The 23,812-nt window shown below is 44.9% G+C and overlaps 1 protein-coding gene across 45 annotated transcripts in view; it reads left to right on the forward strand.

The window, feature by feature from the left end:
* The window catches only part of JAKMIP3 (Janus kinase and microtubule interacting protein 3), a 97,320-nt gene that overhangs the window by 58,274 nt on the left and 15,234 nt on the right, over positions 1 to 23,812 (forward strand). For 9 of the 45 annotated variants that reach the window (XM_075423953.1, XM_075423949.1, XM_075423947.1 and 6 more), the window contains 19 exons: positions 89 to 208; positions 654 to 800; positions 1,632 to 1,763; positions 2,261 to 2,296; positions 3,650 to 3,709; positions 5,177 to 5,305; positions 6,824 to 6,952; positions 8,978 to 9,061; positions 12,016 to 12,078; positions 12,476 to 12,574; positions 13,577 to 13,675; positions 13,765 to 13,824; positions 16,051 to 16,116; positions 16,574 to 16,642; positions 16,746 to 16,823; positions 19,896 to 20,099; positions 20,450 to 20,515; positions 21,500 to 21,541; positions 22,126 to 23,343. In XM_075423953.1, the coding sequence (XP_075280068.1) occupies positions 89 to 208; positions 654 to 800; positions 1,632 to 1,763; positions 2,261 to 2,296; positions 3,650 to 3,709; positions 5,177 to 5,305; positions 6,824 to 6,952; positions 8,978 to 9,061; positions 12,016 to 12,078; positions 12,476 to 12,574; positions 13,577 to 13,675; positions 13,765 to 13,824; positions 16,051 to 16,116; positions 16,574 to 16,642; positions 16,746 to 16,823; positions 19,896 to 20,099; positions 20,450 to 20,515; positions 21,500 to 21,541; positions 22,126 to 22,479 (2,037 nt within the window). In that variant the 3' untranslated portion in view covers positions 22,480 to 23,343. The other 36 variants (XM_075423959.1, XM_075423972.1, XM_075423958.1 and 33 more) reach the window with 29 other exon arrangements.

A 23,812-nucleotide genomic window follows, 5' to 3' on the forward strand; every position in this document is an offset into this window, starting at 1 on the left:
TTTGGGACAAGAAAAAGTTTGAGTATGAAAAATATTGATATTGCGTGTACACTTATGAACAGTTATTTGCAGTTGATCTTTGTTTTAGGAACAGCAGTTGGATGAAAAGGATGCCCGGCGTTTCCAGCTTAAAATCGCTGAGCTGAGTGCCATCATCAGGAAGCTGGAGGACCGGAACGCGCTGCTGTCGGAGGAGAGAAACGAGCTGGTGAGTGTGGCAGCGAAGCGCGGCGACGGCCGCTTGTGAACGCGCTGCGGCGGCCATGCCTCACCCCAGAACAGCGACGTGTTTTCCCGTGGGCCGTTTCGAAATCATTGCAGGAGCAGCTGGCTCCTCCTTACGCTCTCTGTTTGGTGGTATGCCACATCACACTCATCTTTGCTTATATAAAAATGAATTGTTAAGATGGCATTTGCTGGAATTATTTTTATTTATTTTTAAAAATAAATACATCCCCCACATGGTGCACTTGTTGCACAGATTGAATACCTCATTAAAGAGGAACGATCTGTTTCCCAATGGAAAATACCAAGATTCAGTTCTGCTTTGCAGTAGGAGAAAATACTGCTAGTGCGATAGTTAAAGAAAATGATTAATATGTTTGATGAAAAATAGCAGCTCCGGTGGTGTCAATTCTCTCTTTGTCTTTCAGTTAAAACGTCTTAGAGAAGCTGAAAGTCAGTATAAGCCCATTTTGGACAAAAACAAACGCCTTAGTAGGAAGAATGAAGAATTGTCACATGCCTTACGTCGAATGGAAAATAAATTAAAATTTGTAACGCAAGAAAACATAGCAATGGTAAGTCTCTGTATGGTCCAGGGAGAACGCATAATTTAGTGCTCACGGGTCTGATGAAGTCGGACACATCCCAAACTTGCAAGTTTGATAGGAAACTCTCCAGTGCTCGCTGATATGTTGTATGGTGCAGTACTGACTGGTTTGTGGTTGGAACGTGTTTTGTTTTACCTAAAATGACTTATTTTAGCTTTAAAATAAATAGTTCTGAAGAAAAGAGATTGCATGAGTCTTGCACATTTTGATCAGGCAACTGCTCAGTCACTGGCTGCTCAGCTTCAAGGTGAGCACAAATCACCCCACTTCACCTTCAACTTCTGTACCAGAATCACCTAGTGATCCTGAGGAAATCGGCACTTGTGACTCTGTTGAATGTTGTTAGTGGGCAATAGCTGGTAGCAAGCAGCTGTGGCATTGCCTGACTGTAGGAGGGCTGGGCTCACCCCTGTGGCTGCTGCAGATCAAAATGAGTGAGAGGAGTGCGCAGAGAAGCGACGTTGGCCCCAGCTCTCTGAATTCCTTCTCCACCCAGGGCAAACCACAGAGCTCTTGTCAGAGCTGAAAAGCAGGTGCTGCTAACCCCCCTCTTTGGTGCAATGGTCCCCCTGTGCCTGCTGTGCTCTCTGCTCACCACAAGCTTCACGGGGCAGTCTGAGGAGCAGGGACACCCGGTGCGTTTGCAGTCTGGCTGTGTGGCCCAGCAGAAGGGGAGCGGGATAGCTGCCAGAAGAGCCATTAGGTTAGATGCATCGCTGGCTGTAAGGGATGGGTTGCGTACTGTCCTTTGGCAAAGCCTGCTGATCATTCCATCTTCTGCTGTGTGGTTTCTTTCAGAGGCAAAGGGCTGGAACAATAAGGAGACCGAGCTCTTTAAATGACCTTGACCACAGCCAGGAAGAAAGAGAAGTTGATTTCCTGAGACTACAAGTTATTGAACAGCAAAATATCATTGATGAACTCTCCAAGGTAAGATGTAATACTGCTGCTGTCATGCGAGGTCGACTAAGGCTGCAGCAGCAGAACAGGAAACCTAAGCAAGGGGTGCTTGGCTTTCTGTGAGCTAACGGGCATAGCTTCCGTCAGTAGAAGACATTTCTATGATTGCAGGTAATTGAACTGAATATAAGTTATCTGTGGCATAGTATCTGGAAAAATCCTTTCAATCTACGAGGCGCTTGCACGGCAGAACCATTGCGGCACGTCCAGTAGATGTGCTGATGGCCAAATCCCGTACCCAAGAGAGAAGATGTCAGAGTTTCTTTAGCTGGAGACAGCATCAGGGCTAAAGATTGCTGTGTACAAGGGGGGTGTTCTGCAACGTTGTTGTCTGAGTTCTTGCTTCTTTGTTAACATGTTCTCAGTCTTCGGAAAGAGAAGATACTGAAATCGTAATATTCCTCAAGGAAATACCTCCTTTTTTAAAGCCTGTACACTTACTGGCATTATTTCATTTTTTTCATTAGACACTGGAAACTGCTGGCTATGTGAAGAGTGTCATGGTAAGAATGACTTTAACTTCATCCTCATCTTTGTATGTTTTAAAGCTGTTCATGAAAAGCTTGCAGGGTATAATAATATTTATTATCACTTACATCTCCATTCAGGCAGCAAGCTAACACAGTGTTTTTCTCAACATAGATGTTGTTAAAGGCTGTATCAGCAGAAGTTATTCACCAGAGAAAAACATAGTGATAGTGGAGAAAAAAGCTCTGGTGCGAGAGGAAACCTTTTTTTTCACCACTACGATGACCTCCGTGGCAAAAGTCAGCGTGGTCATCCTGTCTTGATGGCTGATAGCAGTGTCCCCATCCCTGGGACAGCTCTGCCACATTGGAATTGCATTTTTTTGGGGGGTCTGATTACCACTAGCTTTGTCTCACCCGTCCTGGCGTGTTCTCAGTCACTGCCCTTGCCTGACTTACGCCAGTAAGATGTATTGATAAAATGTGTGCTGTTTTGTTCTTCATTGTCAAGTGTGCAGCAAAGCTGGTGCTGTCAAGCAAAACAAGTATTCGATTTTCTTCTGTCACTGCTGCTGATGTTAGGATTTGCTGTTGAGCTGGTGGTAGTGGCACATGATCGATGTCCCACAATGTCATTGCATCCTTTTACCAAGTGGTTAAAAAGAAAGAATATAGGAGTTTTCCCTTTAGAACTTTTCTCTCTGCAATCCTGCAGTTTGCCTGTATTTGCAATCCAGAATAAAGAATTTTTTTTCAGTACTATGAAAATTGAGATGACTCTATGAAGGGTGTCATAATTTCCACTGAACAGAAAAATTTGCTGGCAGCAATAAATGCTCAAACTCTTTTTCAGAAGCGTGCAGGGAACCTGCAGATCCTTAGAGAAATCAGCTGAGACCAAAAGTGCTGAGTTCAAGCAGTGTCTGAATTTTGCGTAGCTGGGCTGTTAGGTGTGTGCACCTTCCAGGGGGCACTGAGAGCCGTGGCACCGAGAGCCAAGGGCCGCGGTCGGCCTTCGCTTCTCGCCCCTGGACAGAGCCCCTCTGCCAGGGAAGAGCCGCAGCACGCAGGGCTGGAGCGCGCACGCTGCTCGCGGGGCAGCTCTGAAGCTCTGAGCTGTCGGCGTGTCGCGTTGGCTGTGATCACCTTGCTTTTGCTGTTTTGATTTTTGTGAATATGAAGAGCAATTGCTACTCGTATATGGCAAACTTGGAAGACGTTGGAGTAAAGCTAACATTTGCCTGATGAAAGCATGGCTGTTTCATTCTGAGGCAGTGGCCACCACTGACGTTATGATTTCTTGATTGCCCCATGACCACTGGTACTGACACAGTGAATTCAGAGACCAGCTCTCTGCAAACAGCTAACGTGTGTATCTGATTCTTTCAGGAACGTGATAAGCTGTTAAGGTATAGGAAGCAAAGGAAAAAAATGACAAGAATTCCTAAGGTAAAAAGAAAAAGCTTGTATTATGACATGCTGGCTTCCCAGGGTGCTCCGAGCGCCTCAGCCAGTGCGGGGGAACGTTCTCCTCAAGGGTCTGCACATGAGTCCCAGTCTTAAATTTGGGTTCAAAGACAGTCATAGACAGTACCGGCATAATTCAGACAAGATCTGGTAGGGGTGGGGGAACCATTAGCATTGCACATTATGAGCGTTTACATGCTCTGCATTCACCCCCAGCAGTTTCGGTGTCCTCTGGGACTTCTGTGGTATGTGATTGTCTTAAGATGAGACAGGTTTTATGAATTAACACATCTCCAAATGATCTTTTAATGGTACTGCCTGAAAACATACGCAGATTGTAAATAATTCATTATGGAGTTCGGAAACATGCGAAAATTGCTGGTTACAAGGAGCAACGGTCAGAGCTCAGGGAAAATGAAAATGTTAGTTAATGATTACTTGGCAGGATGTTAATATAAATATTAACACTGCAACAACATCATAAAGTATATGTCAGGGACCTGGAGTAGGCTGTGCTCTACATATGAAGAATTAAGGTGGTGATGGAGCTAATGAATCTATAAATAACAAATTGCGGTCAATGTGAGAGAACAACTTAACTCCTGTCATCCTGCAAATGGCAGCCAGGCCTTGGGAGGAGAGTTACGTTTTGTCTCCTTCAAAAGTCATCCACTGCAAATAAAAAAAAACCAAGAGCCAAAGTCTAGAATTGTTTTTGGTAAATCAACAATTAAAAATAACTTTAAAACTGTGTTTGAAATGTTGTCTTTGGCTTTCAAGCATTTAACAGTAAATCTCTTTTTACCAGCATTACCCTCATTGTTTTAAACAGAAAGCAGATTTGAGTGGAAAAATGGATTTCTTCAAACTGTAAAAATATTGCTGTGGTGATTAACTTGATATTTTCTGGTAGAATATTTCTTGAAAATCTGACTTTTCATGTGACAGTTGTGGTATTGACCAGAGGGACATTGTGGTGACGAAGATGGGTTAACAAAGACATTTCAATGCACAGCTCACTCCTCATGCTGAGGTGAACACACAGAAAAGTAAAAAGTGTGATCTGCCTGAGCTGGAGAAATCAGGAGGAAAATACATTTAAAAAAACAGGGGCTTTGAGGTTGGGCACTATGATACCTAATAACAAACGCAACAATTTTGTGATTTGAATAGTTTTAGCTGTCATTAGAGCACTACCGTTGGGTGAAGAGGCTTACAGAATGCATGTAAAGAGCTAGGTGGGTTTTTCAAAAACCACAGAGTGAAAATAGCCAGTATTCTGGCATTGAGGTTCCTCCGAAGGTGTATACGTTCGAATCCTACAAAGACCCAGGGTTTAGCCATGTGTCCGAAGCCGTTGCTGTCCCCCCGAGGCCGCCGGGCTGGCGCGGTTGGCATCACGGGTGCTGCGTGGCATGGCTGCCCTCCCTGACCCCTTGTCTCTGTCAGAAGCCGGTTGTGGAGACGTTTTTTGGCTACGATGAAGAAGCTTCCCTGGAGTCTGATGGTTCCTCCATCTCGTACCAAACTGACCGGACAGATCAAACCCCTTGCACTCCTGAAGATGACTTGGAAGAGGTATTCCTCAAAAAATATGTGTTATTTTGTTTTGCAACCTTGCTGCTTATTTTTTAATGAAATTCTAGGTCTGTTATATCATTCATCTGTCACCTCTGACCGGAAAACTAAAAATCAGTGTTGAATTTAATACTGTGCATGTTGGTTTATATTTCTGGATCTCAAGTCGTCTGTAATTTCACAACTTCTAGCCAAAGTGGAAATACTGTCTCCTAAGAATGTTAGCTCTATGATGGGTTTATAGCTTAGAGGTCTAACAAGACTGAGAAGTCGGGCAGTGCTAGGAAGACCTGTTCACACAGAGATTTACTGCAGGTTTGTACGCATGTAGTTTTGTTCAGGTCTTTCTACTTGTCATTTTGACAAGACACAGAGCACAGCCTTAAGTGATAAGGTTTGTGCTTCTGGAAGGAGAAGCAAGCAGTCCCACAAAGCACCAGTCTCGAGAGGAAAGGCCTTCTCCTCACCGGTATATTGAGGTCGTGACTTTTCTGGAGGCTCTGAATGCAGAGTACACAAAGGTAGCTGGTAATACAAACAAAAGTGATTATTCCTGGTGTTTTGCAGGGCTTCCCTACAAATGCATTCCCGAGTGTGTGTCAGATCACTGTACCATTACATGTTTCTGGGTTTAACAAGAATCTTGTAATAAAAAATTCGTAATAATGACCTGCAGCCTTTTTATGGTGTGATGGCTGCATTTTTTCATCGGCCATTTCACCTGTTTCATGGGTTGTAATTAGATCTGTTAAAAGGGCACCTGAGGAATTCCTGTCTCTACCTTAAAAGATATGTGAGTGGTTACCAGGTGTGTGCTGCACTGCAGGAAACCTGCGTGTATTTTTATGTGTGTAAGCCTATTCATTTTTCATTCCTGTATTGACATTTTTTTCCTCTGTTCGGATAGTGCGAAGTTTATGCATGTGACCAGCAGTAAAACTTCATTGTATGTCAAATGAAGTATTCCAGTCAACCTGGCATAAAAGGATTCAGTGGTGGATACTGTGAGGAAAGAAGATGAAAGGCTCTTTTCATGTTGATGTCACCGTTTCTACAAGTATCAGCTCTAGATTAGTGTTGAGTGAGTGAGTGAGACTGTCAGGCTTGGCTTATTCTCCAGATTGGAAACCTTTTGTTCTTTCAAGAAAGTGATATTTTCACCTGATTGTGATGACTTTGCCTGGTACAGTAATAAAGGGCAATTCAGTCATTAGTGTGTTATAAGGATGACAAGTTTTTATCTTTCCAAGGCAGGTGGAATCATCTTTTTTTTCTGTATTACATTTTGTTGAATCAAGTAAATGCAAGAGGTGTTTATGGACAAAAAGGAAATAGTCTGAGAGCACATGAATAAGATCTTTGGTACGGTGCTTCCCAAATTGCATATTGAAAGTAATAACTCTTGCACTTTACGGAGAAAGCAATCATAATCCACACATCTCTCTTTTTTTTTTTTTTAAACTTTCATTGCAGGGGAAAAAAGCAACTGGTGCAATGCATATTTGTTTTTAATTCCAGGGCATGGCCAAGGAAGAGACAGAACTGCGCTTTCGGCAGCTGACGATGGAGTACCAGGCTCTCCAACGAGCATACGCCCTATTGCAAGAACAGGTCGGAGGAACATTGGATGCAGAACGAGAAGTTAAGGTCTAAATGGCTTATATTACATGAAAATAAAGGACTGTAATTGTATGGGGGTTTCCAATTTACTTGCTGAGGTTGTTTTCAAGCTAAACTGGGGTCAGCTAGCCCCTCCAGCACGCTGCCAACTGGGAGTGCGGGTGGGGGACTTGGCTGAGCCGGCTGCCACAGTGGACTCCAATGTCTCTAACCCCAGCCAGCCCGTCCTGCCTCCCCCGTGGTGCCGGCTTGCCGGAGGAGCCACCGTTCCTGCAGTTCAGCCTTTTCGCCTCTGATCAGTTTAAGAGAAATTCAGAGAGAATTTTTATGGGGAATCTTTAAAATTAAGCTCTCTTTCTATAAAAACCTAGGACAGATAGCCTTGCACGTATAATGCTTGGTATTTAATTCCTTCTGGATCCTGTGAGATTACATGATTCCTCGTAAAATGTTTAGAAGGATTATAGCTGAGATTCTTAATTCAATTGCAAAGTGTCCTATGCTATTCTGCCTGCCTATCTGCCTCACACAGCCCGTGTAGCTTCAAACATCTGGCGTAAAATGCAAAGTTTATTATGACTATGTGGTATATTACAAGGAGCTGGCAGGACTTACCATGCACAGAATGCAAGGGTGAATACAGTAAATAAAGGGACAAATTCTGTTCTGAGCTGACAGTTTGGAGTCGCGTAGGAGAAATGTAACTGCAAAGTCTCAATTTGGCTCTATACTCACTGTGTGAACGTGTTATCAGGAGCACTTACAGTAGTCCAAGGTGAGGATGGCAGTGCTGGGACATAGCCGTGTCACCCAACCTGGTGCCTCGGAGGGGATGCCCCCGGCAGCCGTGGCACAGCACCACGTGCCACCGAGCTGCCACTGTCCCAGCTCTGGCTCCAGTTAGATGTGAAACAAATGGCTGAGTTCCTCTAGCTGAATTCATTCTTTACAATAATATTTTGGCTTTCCTAGCTATATAACTAGTCTGGTTTTCTTCCGCTGAAAGATTCAAAGAATTAGCTGCTCATTTCACCGCTGTCTCCCCTGGGGAGTACCCCTCTGCCACCCAGGTTTAGCAGCAGCCCTTGTCTCCCAGCGACCTCCCTGTCTGGCAATCACAGATCAGCTCACTCTCTCTGAATGCCCAAAATGCATTAAAACTAATGTTCCCAGAAGCACACGCTCTGCTCTGAGGTGTTAGGGATTGCGTAGGTAAAGAAAAGCGTAGTGAAACAGGACATGCCCAACTTGCAAAGTGACTTGGTTTTACTTTTTCTGTGGTGAGACAGAGAAAACAATGCAGGTAATGCAAACAAACAAGATCATTTTCATTGTAAACAGCAAGATAAATAGCAGATAGATGGTTTGAGGAAGGAAAAAGGTCTATGAAACAATATTTAATAAATAAAATAGCGAACAATAATGATATTTATTCTCCAAAAAACATGTGTAGGAAGGTGGTGTATATTTAAATAAGCATGCAGCTACAAGTATAGTAAAAAATTACACACAGTGCAGTAAGACTGCAAGATAGGGTACTAAATGCATAAGGAGCAACACAGTTTGCTGGTTTGTAACGTTACATATGCAGGGTCCATTCTGAGCTTTTTAACTCATACAAAATGTAAAGGAATCGGGTGTGCCCAGAATTGTGGCATAATGATTTTCATTTGTTTTCATGGAGAAATGGATCTTTGCATTACGCTGGCTTTTTTTAAACGCCTTGTTCTAGAATAAGGAAGGCTGCTCACCGCAGACTGTCATAACCAGCTGTAAGAAGCCATTTATATTTTGCTGTCCTACTGCCTACCTGATAGGATGCTGCTTATGTTAATCTCGACCTAAGTCTCAAAATTATTATCCTCTCTTACAGACTTCTTTTTATGATTAATGACTAATGCTGCCTGCTTAGCTGCAAATTTATTCTGCCAAGAACTTCAAAAATTGTTAAAAGTATTTGATGTTTTAAGTATTTTCTGTACCTGTGTTAGCTTCTGCCTTTTAGAGAAAGTTTGATGTATTATTTGTTTCTTTTTCCCTCATTTCCTACAGACACGTGAGCAGCTCCAAGCAGAAATACACCGATCTCAGGCTCAGATAGAAGACCTGGAGAAGGCCCTTGCTGAGCAGGGGCAGGTAACGCGTGCGGCCGGACACCAGCCTGGGTGCTGGGGGCCGGAGGGGCTCTGGAGCCGTGCCTGGTCAGGCTGCTGTCTGACACTGCAGGTGCTAGGGACACTGCAGCGTTTATGGCTGTATAGAATAATCCCAATGCTGCTTTTCAACGGCTGTTTTGCAATTAGTAATTACAATTAGTAAGTACAATTAGTGATTGCAAAACACACGCACTAGGGAAGCAATTACTGTCCATGTCAGTGTGTGCTGTAGTGAGCTACCCTGTACAACCCCCATCACCACTGCACCCCTGTTCTAGGAGATGTCAGTGTAACCCGCTGAGTACTGTGTGAACAGAGGCATTAATTAATTGAAAAGAAAGCACTTAATACATGTGATCTAGCTGGTTTCAGGTAGAGTCAGGCATGCAAGGGCTTTTGAAAACCTCACTCTCCACATTTACATGTGTGGTGTCGCAAACATGGGTCCCCAAAGCCCTGAGCCCCCGTCAGTGCTCACATACTAACTCCCGAAATCCACAGCCGTTGAAGGCCCGTGTGTCGCTGCTGATGGCAGCCCTAATGCTTCGCTTGCTCCAGCGAACGATGCCTGCGTGAAAGGGTCTGTTACAGGAAGGGAAAGCCAAAGTCAGCTGGTAAAGGACGTGTACAGCTGTGAAGTCCAAACAAGTGCAATATCTCCATAGGACACCGAGAATTTCTCTTTACAGCCAGAGAGAAAACGGATTCCCACGCTCATTGCCACTGCTGGAAGCCCCAAAGCACAGGGTCTGCCTGGCACCCAGTGGACAGCCGTGCCCACTAGTCCTCCTCTACCCCTTAACTGTCCCTAGTTTAAAATTGCTCTCTGTTGTTTTATTATGCATCTCCAGAAAATTAAATCAGTGAATAACAGGTCAGTTCCCTTATCCATTTGAAGATGTACGTAAATACTGAGAAAGCATTATGGTAAATAGAGGGAACAACTGTGTTTGGCAAGAAGTTGGTCTGCTTTAAAATCTCACAGACTACCAGTATTTTTGATACCTAGGAGAAAATCGGGAACGTAAAATAAAGGAAGAACATTTATTTTCTCATTAAATGTTTATTTATTGAATGTAAGAGTAAGCTTTCCTTGCCAGCAGCTTTCCTTTTAGCTCCACAAGATTTTACTTTCTTAAAAGACGAAAAGCAGGTGTTAAATTAGAGGTTAAACATTTCAAGGGAAGGAGGAAGTGCACGGCACAGGCTGTGTATTTTTAGCAAAAACAAAGGGGTTCTCATCATGTGAAAAACTTTGCTGTGAATGTTTTCTTTAAATTCAGAGTAATTTTGTGTATTAGGACTGTTTGAAGTGTCCAGTTCAGCTGTTTGTGTAGTTCACCATGCAGCCTGTTCATGCGATAGCTTGTCAAATCCCCTCAGTCATTCTTTCAAAAAGGATTAATTTGAAATACAATTGAATAATCTATGAAACTGCACTCCAGGAAATTTAGTCTAAATGAGAAAAATGAAGCACATTACATTCAACCAAACATCTACTGAGCTCTGCCTTTTTCATGCCGTTAGGCGTTGTTAAGATGTCTTATTTTTGCTTTGATGTGTTAAGACTTACACTTGGGTAATTTTTAATTTCTGAATTCACTGCAAGGCGTCTGCCTTTGCCTGACTGGCTCATTCAAGGCTGGCTCATAGTCTGTCACCTCGGTCTGACCTTGAGATTCCACTCTGCAAAGCCAGCCCCACTTGAGGTCTTGGCAGGTTTGGGTGCCACTGCAGCTTTTGGTGGGTGACACTCAGCCCCTGGCACAGAGTACATTGTACTCCTGGCTGTTGCATGCCACTTGGATCCCTGTGGACTGCAGTGCTGAGGTCCAAATGTTTGCCATGCGCATACATCCTTGCCAACTGGTGTTAGAAAATTCTCCCTCGTAATGTTCTCCAAGCAGAAAAGGCGCTGGGGTGTTGGGGGTTTCTGCTGCCGGCCGCAGAGCAGAGTGGCTCTGAACGCTCACAGTGCAGTCGTGCGGTCCCTCGGGTGCAGGAGGACCCTGCGCCCACGGCTGCTCCACCGACATCGGGGAGCGTCCTGGCAGCGGGGCGGCAGCTCGAGCCAAGCAGCTCTACTTCACCCTGCAGCACCCTCGTCCTCGGGGCTCGGGTGAGCTGGTCAGCCCTGGCACGGAGGTTACACAGTCCAGAGATGCAGGTGAAGTAGCATAGCACAGGAGAATGTAAAAGGGAAAATGCACCTTCAGCTGGAAGTGTACAGAGTTTAAAACCACCCCGCACCCTGGCATCCAAAGGGGATAAAGAAGCAGGCGCACCTCTAGCCTTGGGGTAGCCTGGAGGGTGAAATACTGCAGGCTGCAAATATCCAGCCCCCAGCTGGAAATACGAGAAATGTTCCCAGGCTGTGTTTAACTTGTGTCTTACTTTTCCAGGCAAAAGAAACCCAACCCTCCCAGAAACATAAAATGTTCCCTGAGAACTTTAAAATAATACTAAATCATTTGATCATTACCTTTCCAGCTTAACCTCTTATTATTGTCAGCGTTACTGAAAAATAATGTTCTGGACTTCATGGCTTTTATGTGTCCATCAAAATAAGAAATTAGCTTCAAAATAACGTTTATTTTGCCTAGTGTTCAGAAATATGCAATTTGTATTCGGTGTAATTGAAATTTAAGACTAACTACATAGCTAGAAATAGCCCTTTTAAAGCAAACTGATCTTTTATCTGAAAGGGGTTTTTAAATCACCGGAGTGTTTCTGTTCCATTTGTATACTACAGACTGTTAAAATAAGACAGAAAGGGTGAGATTTCATATCATAGGAAATGATGGAATTACAATTTCATATGCAATATTATTCTGTCCCTCTTCTCTAGATGTGTGATTTAATGAAATGTTTGCTGCTGTGTTTGTGCTAAACATAGCCAGCTTCACCTACAATATTGGTCATTTCTTTTGCAAGGACATGAAGTGGATTGAGGAGAAGCAAGCGTTGTACAGAAGAAATCAAGAACTGGTAGAAAAGGTGTTCGATGTTTCTATTTGTATTATTCAGATAATATATGTAACTTAAGGAAATGAAGAAGGTGCAGTATTTTAATCTGTATCACACAGCTCTACTGGAAATTATTCATGTGTGATAACAAGATGCTTATAAACCTGCCAGAAAGAGTGGTTTGCTGGCTTTCCCTACTGCACCGTACAATGTTCTGGTCCGAGGTAGCGTGAGGACAGTGGCTCCAGGGAAAAGCTCCATGTTCCCTGGTCACGGGTGCCACGTGTCTCTGCTGGTGCTGACCCCAGGGAGTGGGCTCAGACCCTCAGTGCTCGCGCTGACCCCGGCGTTTGCCCGGCACGGTCGGCGTGCGGCAGATCTCGAGCGACACTGAAACGGTGCTAACGCGTGTTGCTTGATTTTGCAGATAAAACAAATGGAAGCCGAGGAAGCTCGCTTGAAACATGATGTCCAGGACGTGAAGGATCAAAACGAGCTCCTGGAGTTCAGGATCCTGGAGCTCGAAGTGAGCACGTGTTGCAGCCACGGTCCTGCCCCCTGGGCTGTGCGAGCCGTGGCCGGGAGCACTGCGGCGATGGGGAGTTGCCCACATTTACCGTGCAGAGCCACACTGCGCTGAACGAGACCAGAGGGTTTGGCACAAAGTGCTAACAGAACAGGAAAGAACCCAAACACCCAGGGATCAATACCGATGTTCTTGATGGGTTTTTCTGGCAGTCTTGCTGCTTAAGTAATTTTGAGACCCAGAAGATTGGCTAGTGATGCATATATAAATTTTGCTATACTCCATATGTTCTGAAAATGCAAAGAGATAAAACCAGAGTGGATCATATACAGGAAAGAAAAAGGACCTTTATTTTCATTGCCAAAAATCATTGCTGTGTCTCACCTCATGCTAATCCTGCAGAGAAGGAAGCGTGGGGCCTAGACCACTGTAGTAACTCCACTGAGCCTTCTGTTTTCTACATCATTAACCTGTATAAACAGAATCTATAAGCTCTTGGAAACCGTTTTTGAAGTTCTCCAAAGAGAGGTTAACAAAGCAACCACTTACAAGAAAAATGTAAATGCTGTCTATATTATACTAGGTATAAGTGTATAGTTTTGTTCAAATATATTATGTAGTCAAAGTAATAGGCAAGTGGTCATGACTGGTGCCCAGTGAAGAAGCATGGTGGGAAAATATTAGCGCTCTTAATATGTGCGTCCGCCCTGCTTCGCAGTGAGGTGGAGGCCTTCCCCGCCAGCCCGAGGTGCCATCGCCAAAGCATGTGCTCTGGCCAGAGAAACGGCTCTGGGTCCTGCTGCTGGTGTAAAGAGCCACAGGATGCAGGAGGAGGGGGTTCTGTGCTCGCGGCACCCAAAATAAAGCCACTCCACGACAGCGTTGCTTTGCAGTGTGTTCAGTTAGAGTCGGCCTCCTTCAAACCGTATTTATCAAGTTCTCGGTGAAGCTGTCATTTGTGACACGCCATAGCGGGTAACCACGCAATTAATGTCGTTTCAGGAGAGAGAAAGACGGTCGCCGGCCATCACCTTCCACCACGGTCCTTTTACAGAGGGGAAAAGCCCTCTCCAAGTCTACTGCGAGGCAGAAGGTGTAACAGTAAGGGATTCTGGTTTCGTATTTTCCTTTCCTTAAATAAAATCAGACGCTCCGTTCTGACTCCTGGTTTTCCATTTCTCTCTTGTTAGGACATAGTAGTAGCAGAGCTGATGAAAAAACTGGACATTTTAGGGGATAACGCCGTAAGTGTATGTTCCTTTAATAAATTGTGCATGCTTTGGGAAATGTTTGTCCTCATGTTAAGTTAGCAAAGCCTTCTTGGTTTGCTGCTGCACAGCCTGTCCTCCCTGTGGCCAAAGTACTGGGCTACGAGCTAAGCGTTTTCTGGCTTTTTAAGGTTTCGTTAATAGCATTCTGATGAGTGCCATGCAGGATCTTGATGTCACAATATTGCCTTTAATTTTCCAATGGTTTGGAAAATCATTTGAAACTTTGATGTTTGTTTTTTCTGGCCACTGTTCACACATGGTTTCTTTATTTGCTTACTCTGCATTTGCTTTGCTTTCGCATTTTAGCAGCTGTCTGTTTTTATTTTGTCTAATAACCCATAAACCTTTGGTAGTAACCATGATATTAAACAGAAAGTTACAACAGCAGCATGAAAAGAAGAAGTGAATAAGAACTTTGAAAGTGTTTCTCCTTTAGCAAATGGAAGCGGATAAGTACACATATAGTGATGTGTATAGAGGAGTTATATGCCCTTCTATATTGTTTTCCTGTCCCGTAGCTGTCAGCAGAGCCCCAGAGCCTCTGTGGCTGTGAGGGGCAGAGAAGAGCAGAGCCCCTCTCTAGCCCGGGGTCTCGCAGAGCCTTTGGCCCTGGGAGACCCCACCACCGACATCGGGCCCAGAGAAAGCTCCCCACTGTTCTCACGGCTCCTCACCTGAGCTGGCCCAGCTCTCCCCCATGCCTCTGCAGCTTGAATACCAGCAAAACCGCCGTCCCCAGGGCTAAGGGGCAGCCTGGAAGGGAACCCTCATCCACCTCCCCAGCTAGACCAGCTGGGCCATCACGTCTCCACTGTCCCCAGTCTCTGATGTCTCCACGGCCTGCCCCACAAAGTCAAGCCAGGAGGCAGTGGAGGAACTGAAACACACTGAAGCAATTAATAATCTTCACCACTGTTGCAGTTAATGATATTCACACTGGCAGGAATATGAAGGGTCCTAAAATCTTTTGTGTGCAAAGAATAAAAAAAGGATACGCACAAGTTTAATCACCAGTAAGCTAAGACTGACCCTGCTGGTGTCTAGAAAGATAATACCCATTAATCTATTAATCCCTGTAGTAATGTTGTCTAGCAATGTGCACTGCCTGTGTGCAAGTGATTCTGTCCTTTTCTGTGCATTTTCTCACTTGCGTTTCAATAAAGCCCCCCTGGCAGCTTCTGTCTGCTTCCCTCTGAACTGGCATGAGTTAAACATTGCTTTGATAAGGCAAACCCTTCCGAGAGCAGCTCTGGGAGCAGAGCAGAAGCAGCGGCCGGAGGGTGCTGCAGGGTCGCTGGGGACAGGCACAGAGAGGGGCTGTGGATCACAGATGCCTCCGCTGCCCCCCGGACAGGGGAGCCAGGTCGGGGGTAACTCACAGAACAGGGAAGAGCACTGTTAATGTTCTGTGTGGATGTTTGTATGTCTAAGGTAATGTAGCTTGTTTAAAAAAAAAAAAACATTTATGGAAGAGACAATTCTCAGGGGTCCTCAGGAAAGGTCTGCTCCCATCTCTGCCAGGTAGCACTTTCATTGTCCCCAGCCTCGTGTCTTAAATTGAGATCACCATAGTCACCCTCATCGACTTCCTAATCACTGTGTGGGAATGATATCTAATGACGCTCTGGAGCTGAAAAAATACGGAGCCCAAGCTGGAAGGATTCACTTCTCGTACTGTAGGTGTGGTCAGAGTTTTGGGATGCAATGCAGAACATAGCTTCAATACATTCTTTAAAAAAAAAAAACAACAAAACATGGATTGCATAGCTAACATCTTAACAAATGTTTTCCAAAATCAGGACTTGGCCCTGCAAAATAAGGAGAGTGTGTTAACCTAGCGTGCATATAATGAAATACAGAGGACTTAAGATTACATCTCTTTTCTTAATGGCACATCATGCTAAGCTTGATCGTGTCTTGTGTAACTGTGTGTTTATTCCCTTTTGGGGAAAAATAGATCCAGTGTCAACACCTTTTTTTTTTTGGTTAAATGTGAGTATTTTAGAAGAATTAACTGTATGTATGATAACAATTCAGCATGAATAGTTACTATTGTTTTTACAACGACGTTACATTACAATACTAATTTTCTTTGCCTTAGTTTATTATTTAATTTCATATTTATTTAATACAGCAGTGGCCCAAATAGTGGATTAATAGCAAGACACTGGGATTTGTTGTAATTGTATTCTGCTTTTGGTGCAGAATCTGACCAATGAAGAGCAAGTAGTTGTTATACAAGCAAGGACAGTTCTCACGTTGGCTGAAAAGGTAATAAAAACTGCATCACTCATCAGTAAATGTGTGTCATGAAAGCATCTGACCCCCCCAGAATAGCTCACTTGAAGACACTGGTGATGTAAATGATAGTTTCATCACAAAATGCCCTGAGTTTTTATGTGGAATTACTCTTGCACTAGTTTTCGCCAAAACAGACACTAACATGCAGGCAATACAGACAGACATTGCGTATTTTAAAATGTTACTTAATTTGCAAAATGATGCTAGAAGGTAAATGTCTAGGCTTTTAAATGCTTTTTTCCGTCACTGATTTATATAAAAGAAAATATGTAATAGTACAGTTGGGTTTTCCTCTTCTATTTAGTGAATTAAATAAGTACTTGCAGTGTGTGCTGACTCACCCCGGAGTCACAGTGAAAGCTGAATACGCAGGCGTGCTGCCTCTGCTCTTTAGGCTTAAGCACCTGATCTCTGTTTTCGTGCACAGTGGCTACAGCAGATAGAAGTGACGGAGGCTGCGCTGCAGCAGAAGATGCTGGATCTGGAGAACGAAAAGGTAGGGAGAGACGAGGGGAGCGAGCCAGCGGAGAGGAAGCAGGAGGGGCAGGCGCGTTAGGGCCGCGGCCGTTGCACTGACTGCCCCTTGCTTCTGGCCCCAGGAGCTGTTCAGCAAGCAGAAGGGCTACCTGGACGATGAGCTCGACTTCAGGAAACAGTCCTTGGACCAGGCTCACAAGGTGAGGGAAACCAGACTTGACTGAAGGACGCAATCTTGATTAACTTACCTTGTGCAATATGTGTAGTCTGTTCTCTGTAGAAAAACTCTGTTCGTGGAGTGACCCGAGAACTGAACAGGCTGAATTTTAAACAAACTATACCCTGGGCTAACAGTGAGTTCCCTAGGAACCAAGTTCCTTGTGTTTGCATGGTCCTTGCAGGGTTAGGACCTAAATACTGTTTTAATAAAACACAAATGGCAATTTAGCAGAGGTTTTGGTAAATGACTGAGAAGAAAATAATGTTTTCAGTAATTTCTCTTTTCCTTCCACAACACAAATCTTGACCTAGACATTTCCTTAGATCTTAGATTGCAGCCTCTGTAGCTGAAAAAGCTGGAGGCATTATGTGATTCTGTAAATTTGAAATGAAACTGCTTTTAGATTGGGTTCCTCATTAGCTAATCCTAACCCATTTCTTCAGTCATCAGCTGTCTTGTTTCCTTCAGTTAGAGAAAAGTTCAATATATGCTCAGGAAAGACATAAATGCATAGATTTTCATATCAATTTATCTCATTTTTCAGTTGCATTTAAATCTTGAGCACAGTTACACTTTCTGAGATGCAATGAGTATTTATGCCTCTCTGTCATACCCACTGTCTATTTGTATCTCAGACCATTTGGGGGAGCTTTTACTCAGCACACTTTCTGTTCCTGTAAGGACGATTTTTAAGACTGATTCTGCCAAATGCTGAGCTGTCTGGAACCACGGTCTATGCAGAGTGGAAACTCTGGAAATTACACAAGCCCCTCGTACCTGCAGTCTCAGCCTTAGCGCCAGATTATCTCCTGCAGCCTGGAGCTGCTCTGAGAAGCAGTTTGGTGCAGCCAAAGGCTGAGCCTGTGGGATTCATCTTCAAAGATAAGCCCTGAGAGAGGTGAACTTCTGGGTCTTGGGTGAGTTCTGAAACAGATCCATAAATCTGAGTATGCGGAAACTTGCAACAGCAGCGGGGTGGGAAAAAATCATATGGCTTCACTTGAAAGTCCTGGAAACATTATGGAGTCTGCAGGAGAGCTCAGACACGGAGCTGTGGCTGTCGATTAGGGCATTACGTGGCACCCCTGCGGCTATGGCCAGCCACTCGCTCTCCATCCATGAGATGGATCTCCAGTTCCGGGATCCCAAATTCCCAGCAACGAAGGATCTGAAAGGTCCTGACAACAACTACTACCTGCTGCTTGGCTCTGCTGCCCATGGAGAAGGAACGAGTGTAATGAACATGTTGCAGCCCATGCAGAAGTAGCTGAGGGTTATTTGTATTTTCCTTTGAATGCGTCACGCGAGTGTCCCCAGGCAGAGCGACGGGCTTTACTCCGGGGCACAAATGCAGCCTGAAAGCAGCAAGCAAGCTTTGTTCTGCCCCAAAATCTGAGTGGCAAAAGCTCTTTTTATTTCTATAATTTGTCTCACTTCCATGTTTCCTTTGTGCCCCTTGAGATGAGGAGCCGCTAATCTTCCCCCGCTAGCTGCAGCCAACAAGATTACCAGCTGTAGCTGCTAAGCTTTTTGCACGGTTTTCACTCCGTTTGGTTGCTGGCGGGGGATTTTGCTCCAAGAAGCACTTGGCTCACACAGAGACTCCTGCCACTGCTGCTGCTCTGGAGACGGTGAATTTCCCCCCGCTCGTCTTCCTTCACGAGTCAGTGTAACCAGAGAGGGGTAACGGCTGTGGAAAGGTCTGGGGCCCAGCAGAAATGCGTGTCTCAAATAACAGCGTTTTGTTGAGACAGTTACAGCTAGCAAGGATGTTGGCGTTATTTTTAAAAGTGAAAGCAGAATCTTCTTCTGAGATCTGATCTGACCTTCCCCACAGAGATACCATGGTTGCCATCTTTCAGGTATCATCCGTATCCGTGACTCCTGCAGTGATGTTGTCTTTGTAAATGCTTCTGTTCTGTCCCGACTCTGCTGAGACACAGTGAGAAAACGGCACCAACAGCCTCAGCTGGAACAACTGGTCCATTTTGAACGGAGCTGAATTATCACAACAGACATCCATGGCATTTTCAAACAGCCTGTTTACAGGTTCAGGCTGCACTGTTGCTGCGTTCCTCTTCTCCTGAAGCCACAGAGAGCTCTGCGAGGCACCACCAGCTTTGGAGAGGGTGTGCAAAGGTGCCATCATTTGCTGCTTTGTCTCTTGCTCTGTATCAAACTTGCTGAAAAAGATTTTGTCTTGGTTTTGGCTTGCGTGAAGGAATAGCATTCCTCTTGGACTTTGAAGCAGAAGACATTGTCTGGTGAGGTCACCTGCTCTAGGAGGGTACCAGGCGTGGCGACCCTGGGGAGTCTTTGCCAGTCCGTTTCCTACACGCTTCTGTATCTCAGTAAATCTGTCTTTGTGCAGGAGACGTTTTCTGATGCAGTGAAGTAAAGGCTCTGCAGTCCAAGACTGCAGGAACAGAGCCCAGCTACCAGATACATTTTTCTGGAGCATAAAGCCTCTTGGAGCTGACAGGCCTGCCAGAGGAAGTGCAGGGAACACCTTCACACGGAGCATTTAAGCTAGCTGGTAGGAAATGCTGCGAGCACACAACAGGGAGTCCTTCATTTCTGGCAGAAGTATGACCTCTGCTGCTGCGAACAGAATGGCTGGGAAGGGTGGCCTGAAAGACTGAACATTACGTTTTAAAAATATCTGTAATTCACAAATAAGTCTTTTATGAACCTCTTTCCTTTTTCTCTTTTCCCTTTCCTTTTCTTTTTTTCTTTTTGCCTTTTCTCCCCACGGCCATCTCCCCATCTCCAGAACGGAGAGGTTGGGACCCGTACATTTTTGGGAGGCAGAGTAGGCTGGGCCCAGGGGCCGTCCCAGCTGCAGTGCTGCTCACAGCCCCACAGCGCAGAAGCAGCCTGAAGCATTTTCCCCCTGGACCGAGTTTTCTGCGCTGTCTTACGTGGGATGCTCAGTGCACAACCCCTCTGTCTCTCCCGTTGCCTTACCAGGGTAGGATTTTCAGTTCCTCACAAAATCCTCATGCAACCAGAGACAAGGTCAAGCTGACAGCCTTATATTGTTTTTGATTAGCAAATTCTGGAATTAGAAGCCATGCTCTATGATGCCCTGCAGCAAGAAGCTGGAGCCAAAATTTCCGAACTTCTTTCAGAAGAGGAGAAAGAGAAACTGAAGAGCGCCGTAGAGCAATGGAAGCGGCAGGTGATGAGCGAGCTCCGGGAGAGGGACGCCCAAATCCTGCGAGAAAGGATGGAGCTCATTCAGCACGCACAGCAGGTAGGTGCCGGTGCACGGCCACGGCAGGATTCGGGGCGGGACGGTCCCTCCCATGGAAACGTAATGAGTTTGCGAGCACCAGCCTCTCCTCACAGAGCTGTACCAGAACTGGCTGGTCCGGGGGCCAGATTTCGATTTGCCTTGGGTGATCCCTGCAAACACAGCATTTTGATTTTCGTTGATCTGTCACGCACTGTGACATTCACGAAGGACTCGTCTACAGCTTAAAACGCCATTTAGTTTTTTTAGAAGCACAGCACATACAATTTATATCTCCAGAAATAATGCGTCTTCTGGGTACATCTGTATTTGGTTGGTTAATAAATATTTTTTTATTTGAAATCTGACAGAGAATTAAAGAGCTAGAAGAAAGAATTGAAGGCCAAAAAAGACAAATAAAAGAGTTAGAGGAAAAGGTAAGGTAATGCAGATGAAACAGTTATTGTATGTGCACATGACCATATATTCATTTCACCTTGGTTAAGAAAACAATCTTAAAAAATAGTTTGTGTTTGTCAGTGCAGTGAGCTAATGTGAGAGCGCTCCAGGAAACCATTTTGCATTTGCATTAGTGCCCCTGAGAAGGAAAGGTTGCCAGGTTAAACTGAGTCTTTCCTTCTGTTATCCTTCCGTAAAACCCGAAACACAGGACTTGGCAGGGGTGGAGGGGCCCGTCGGCCCCAGGAAGGGCGTGAGGGAGAGCTGCTGGCTGGCAGGGGGATGAGGTCTCGCATGTGCTCCGGGGAAGGAGCCAGGGATCTGCTTTCCCTCCCTCCCTCCTGTCTCCAGCACTGGCGTGTGCAGCTGCACTGGAACGAGGAGCCTCCCTCTCCTCCCCTTTCCTAACCTGCCACCCCAGCAGTCACTGTCACCGTCGTTGATGTCATCGAGCCTCCTCCTGTCAAGCCATAACTGTTGAATTTTACTCTAAAATTACCCTTGTCTGAAGCCATCTATTTCTAGAGAAATAGATGAGAGAGCTTGTTCAGGTACAACAGGGACTGAACTGGACTTTCACCTGAAACTAAACCCAAACGTTAGCACTCTGGGTCTGGGGATTTTTTTTGAAATATCAGAAGAATTCAGCTATTCTTTTTTCCTCCCCGTTTTTCCTGAGCCCTTGGCTGCAACTGAGCTGGGCTCCGCTGGGGCAGGAGGCGACTCTCCTGAGTCCAAGGGTTGCTGGGCTCTGGCTGAGCTGAGCTGAGCCCGAGCCCTCGGAGCTTACTTCATACTTTATATTTCTTTTCAAATGAGAGTTTTGTTGCACTCTGTCTGTAACCACAGCTTATTTCTCAGCTAAACACACTGTAAACTCTTATTCTCTTTCTTCTCTTCCATTTTTTCCTCTCCTCCCTCCCCTTTTCAGTTTTTATTTTTGTTTTTATTTTTCTCTTTAGCTTTCATTCTTTGGTCATAGTCCTTCAGGCCACATGCGAAAGGTAAGCCCTCAGATCGCCTCTGGTCTCCCCTCTTCTTCTTGTAAAGCATCAGAGCCTTCCCCTTGCTGCTCAGGCTTCAGCAGTGTTGGGGGGGTCTCCTGGGTGCCCCAGATAACCTGAAAATGGAGGTCTCTAAAGCCACTGCTCCTTCTGGCACGGCTGGGCGGTCTGACACGCTCACAGCTGGAGCTGTGAAACACCTCGCATTAGCTTGTCCTGTCTTGAGGCTAAAAAACCAGAATGGTTTAGGGGGGGGAAATGTCACTTATAAATGTGTGTTTCTCCCAGCATCATGCCTTAGGGCAATAGGTATTGCCCAGGCCTGCCTTTTTTCCCGTGTGAGTAGGAGATGAAATGCCAATCTGTTTGTGCTTCCAGAAGTTACCGCGTCACAGCTGGCATGGAGGGGCACCTTCCCTGTCAGTCATCAAAGTCAACAGAACACAACACAAATCCTTTTCTATCAGTTGTACAATTCCAGCAGATAGTTATAAATATAAACCTTACAGAAATTTCACGCATGTTATTTTTGCCCAGATACACTGTTTTTTGATCCATGTTTTTATATCTTTTTCTTGTTTCAGCCTGCTGAGGAAGCTAGAATTGCTTCTACTGTTATTAACAGGAAGACAGCACTGATGACCGAGACAGAAAAAGAGACATTGCCATTTCAAAAACCCCAAGTATCTCTCATATTTTGCTACTGGCGATGGAAGATGCAATCTTTCCGACCCTTTCAGACTCAAACTGAACTAGGGTATGTGCAAATGTCTGCACAGGCGGCGGCGGCACCACTGAAACCTCTGAGCGAGCAGTTTGAAAAGCTAGCACGAAGTCGACAAAGAGGAAAGCCAAAAACCCCCTCCCTCTCCTACAGCCACTGGCTCCTTCCCGGAGTCCTGGCTCTGCTGCTTGAAATAGCTCTCAGCTTTACGTAAGGAGCAGTATACTAATTCAGATAGACTGGATATATTTTGGTTCCCTGCTAAGCAGGTAGTAAATTGCTTCTCTGTAGAAGTGACCGTGTCCTGTTTTATATGTCACACATTTATATTTGTTATTCATAGTTATTCAAAAATCGGTTTTGAAAGAAGATTTTAGCAAGGGTTCCAGAGGAGTAACTCACAAAGAGATAAATGTGAATGAAAATGAAGTGGTTTGTTCCAAGGTATTTCTTCGTAACACTGGGTGTGTCCAATGGTTGGCTGAATATCCCACAAGCCCAGTTTTAGGGAAAAATGTGAAGCTATGTTTGAACCCTGCAAGAAATCAAGTTACAATTTTTGAGGACGTTTTCAGTAGACCGTGGCCAACAGCATGACGAGAAAAATGGCACAATAATTTATAGTTTGCTGCCCCTAAATGATGACAAAAGACTTAACATTGTCCCAACAAAAAGTTCGATCTGGAAAAGAGGGAATGACAACACGTTTTCCCTGATGGGCACACTCTGGGCTGGAGGAGGTGGCACAAGGGAACAGGAGAGTTTATCACCTTGAGGCACAAGTGCCGCGGGGCCGAGCCCAGGAGGCTGGCACAGGAGCCAAGAAGGAAAAACGGATCCTCTAGAAAAACAGGCAAAGGAGGGAAAATCTGGACGAAATCCCACCAGCGCGAGTCGCCAAACGGGAGCTGCAGCCGAGCACACAAACCTGGGGCTGTGGAGGAAGGGCAAGAACAAGCTCCCGTCCGGAGCTTCCCACGGCTGCGGTGTCACCAGGGTCCCCGAGGCGCAGGGTGCGGGGGGAGCTGCCCGTCCCTTGGAAGCACGAGGCAGGAAGCAAAACCGGAGCTCCTGGCAGGTAAGACTGGCTAACTGCAAACAATTTATTGTGCAATTATATATACTGTGTAACTTCCTTTGCGTGGCTGTTGGTCCTTCTTGCTCGAGTTAAAATGTTTTGGATGATAATGCAAAGAAAATTTTGAAATTACCAAAGTCTTTACATAAACTTTATTTATTTATCCCGCTTTTACTGTAGTAAATTAGGTATTGATTTCAGTATGACATAAATATGAATGCTAACTTTATTTCTTTAGACCAGTGGTCACTCTTAACAAAAAAGTACTAGGTAGGTAATGAAGTGCACTGTCAAATTTCTATGGATAGCAAGCAGTCATGCTACTTCAAAAATGTAGATTTTAAATGCAATAGATGAAAATCATTTTCATTTTGGGTTGAAAAATAGTATTCAGAAAAGTATTTTAATTCACGCTTACTTTTTTTCTAATTTACTCTGTTAATGAGTTACTTGGCTGGTAAACTTGATG

This window comes from Opisthocomus hoazin, chromosome 6 (genome assembly GCF_030867145.1).
Source record: "Opisthocomus hoazin isolate bOpiHoa1 chromosome 6, bOpiHoa1.hap1, whole genome shotgun sequence".
Taxonomy (NCBI): domain Eukaryota; kingdom Metazoa; phylum Chordata; class Aves; order Opisthocomiformes; family Opisthocomidae; genus Opisthocomus; species Opisthocomus hoazin.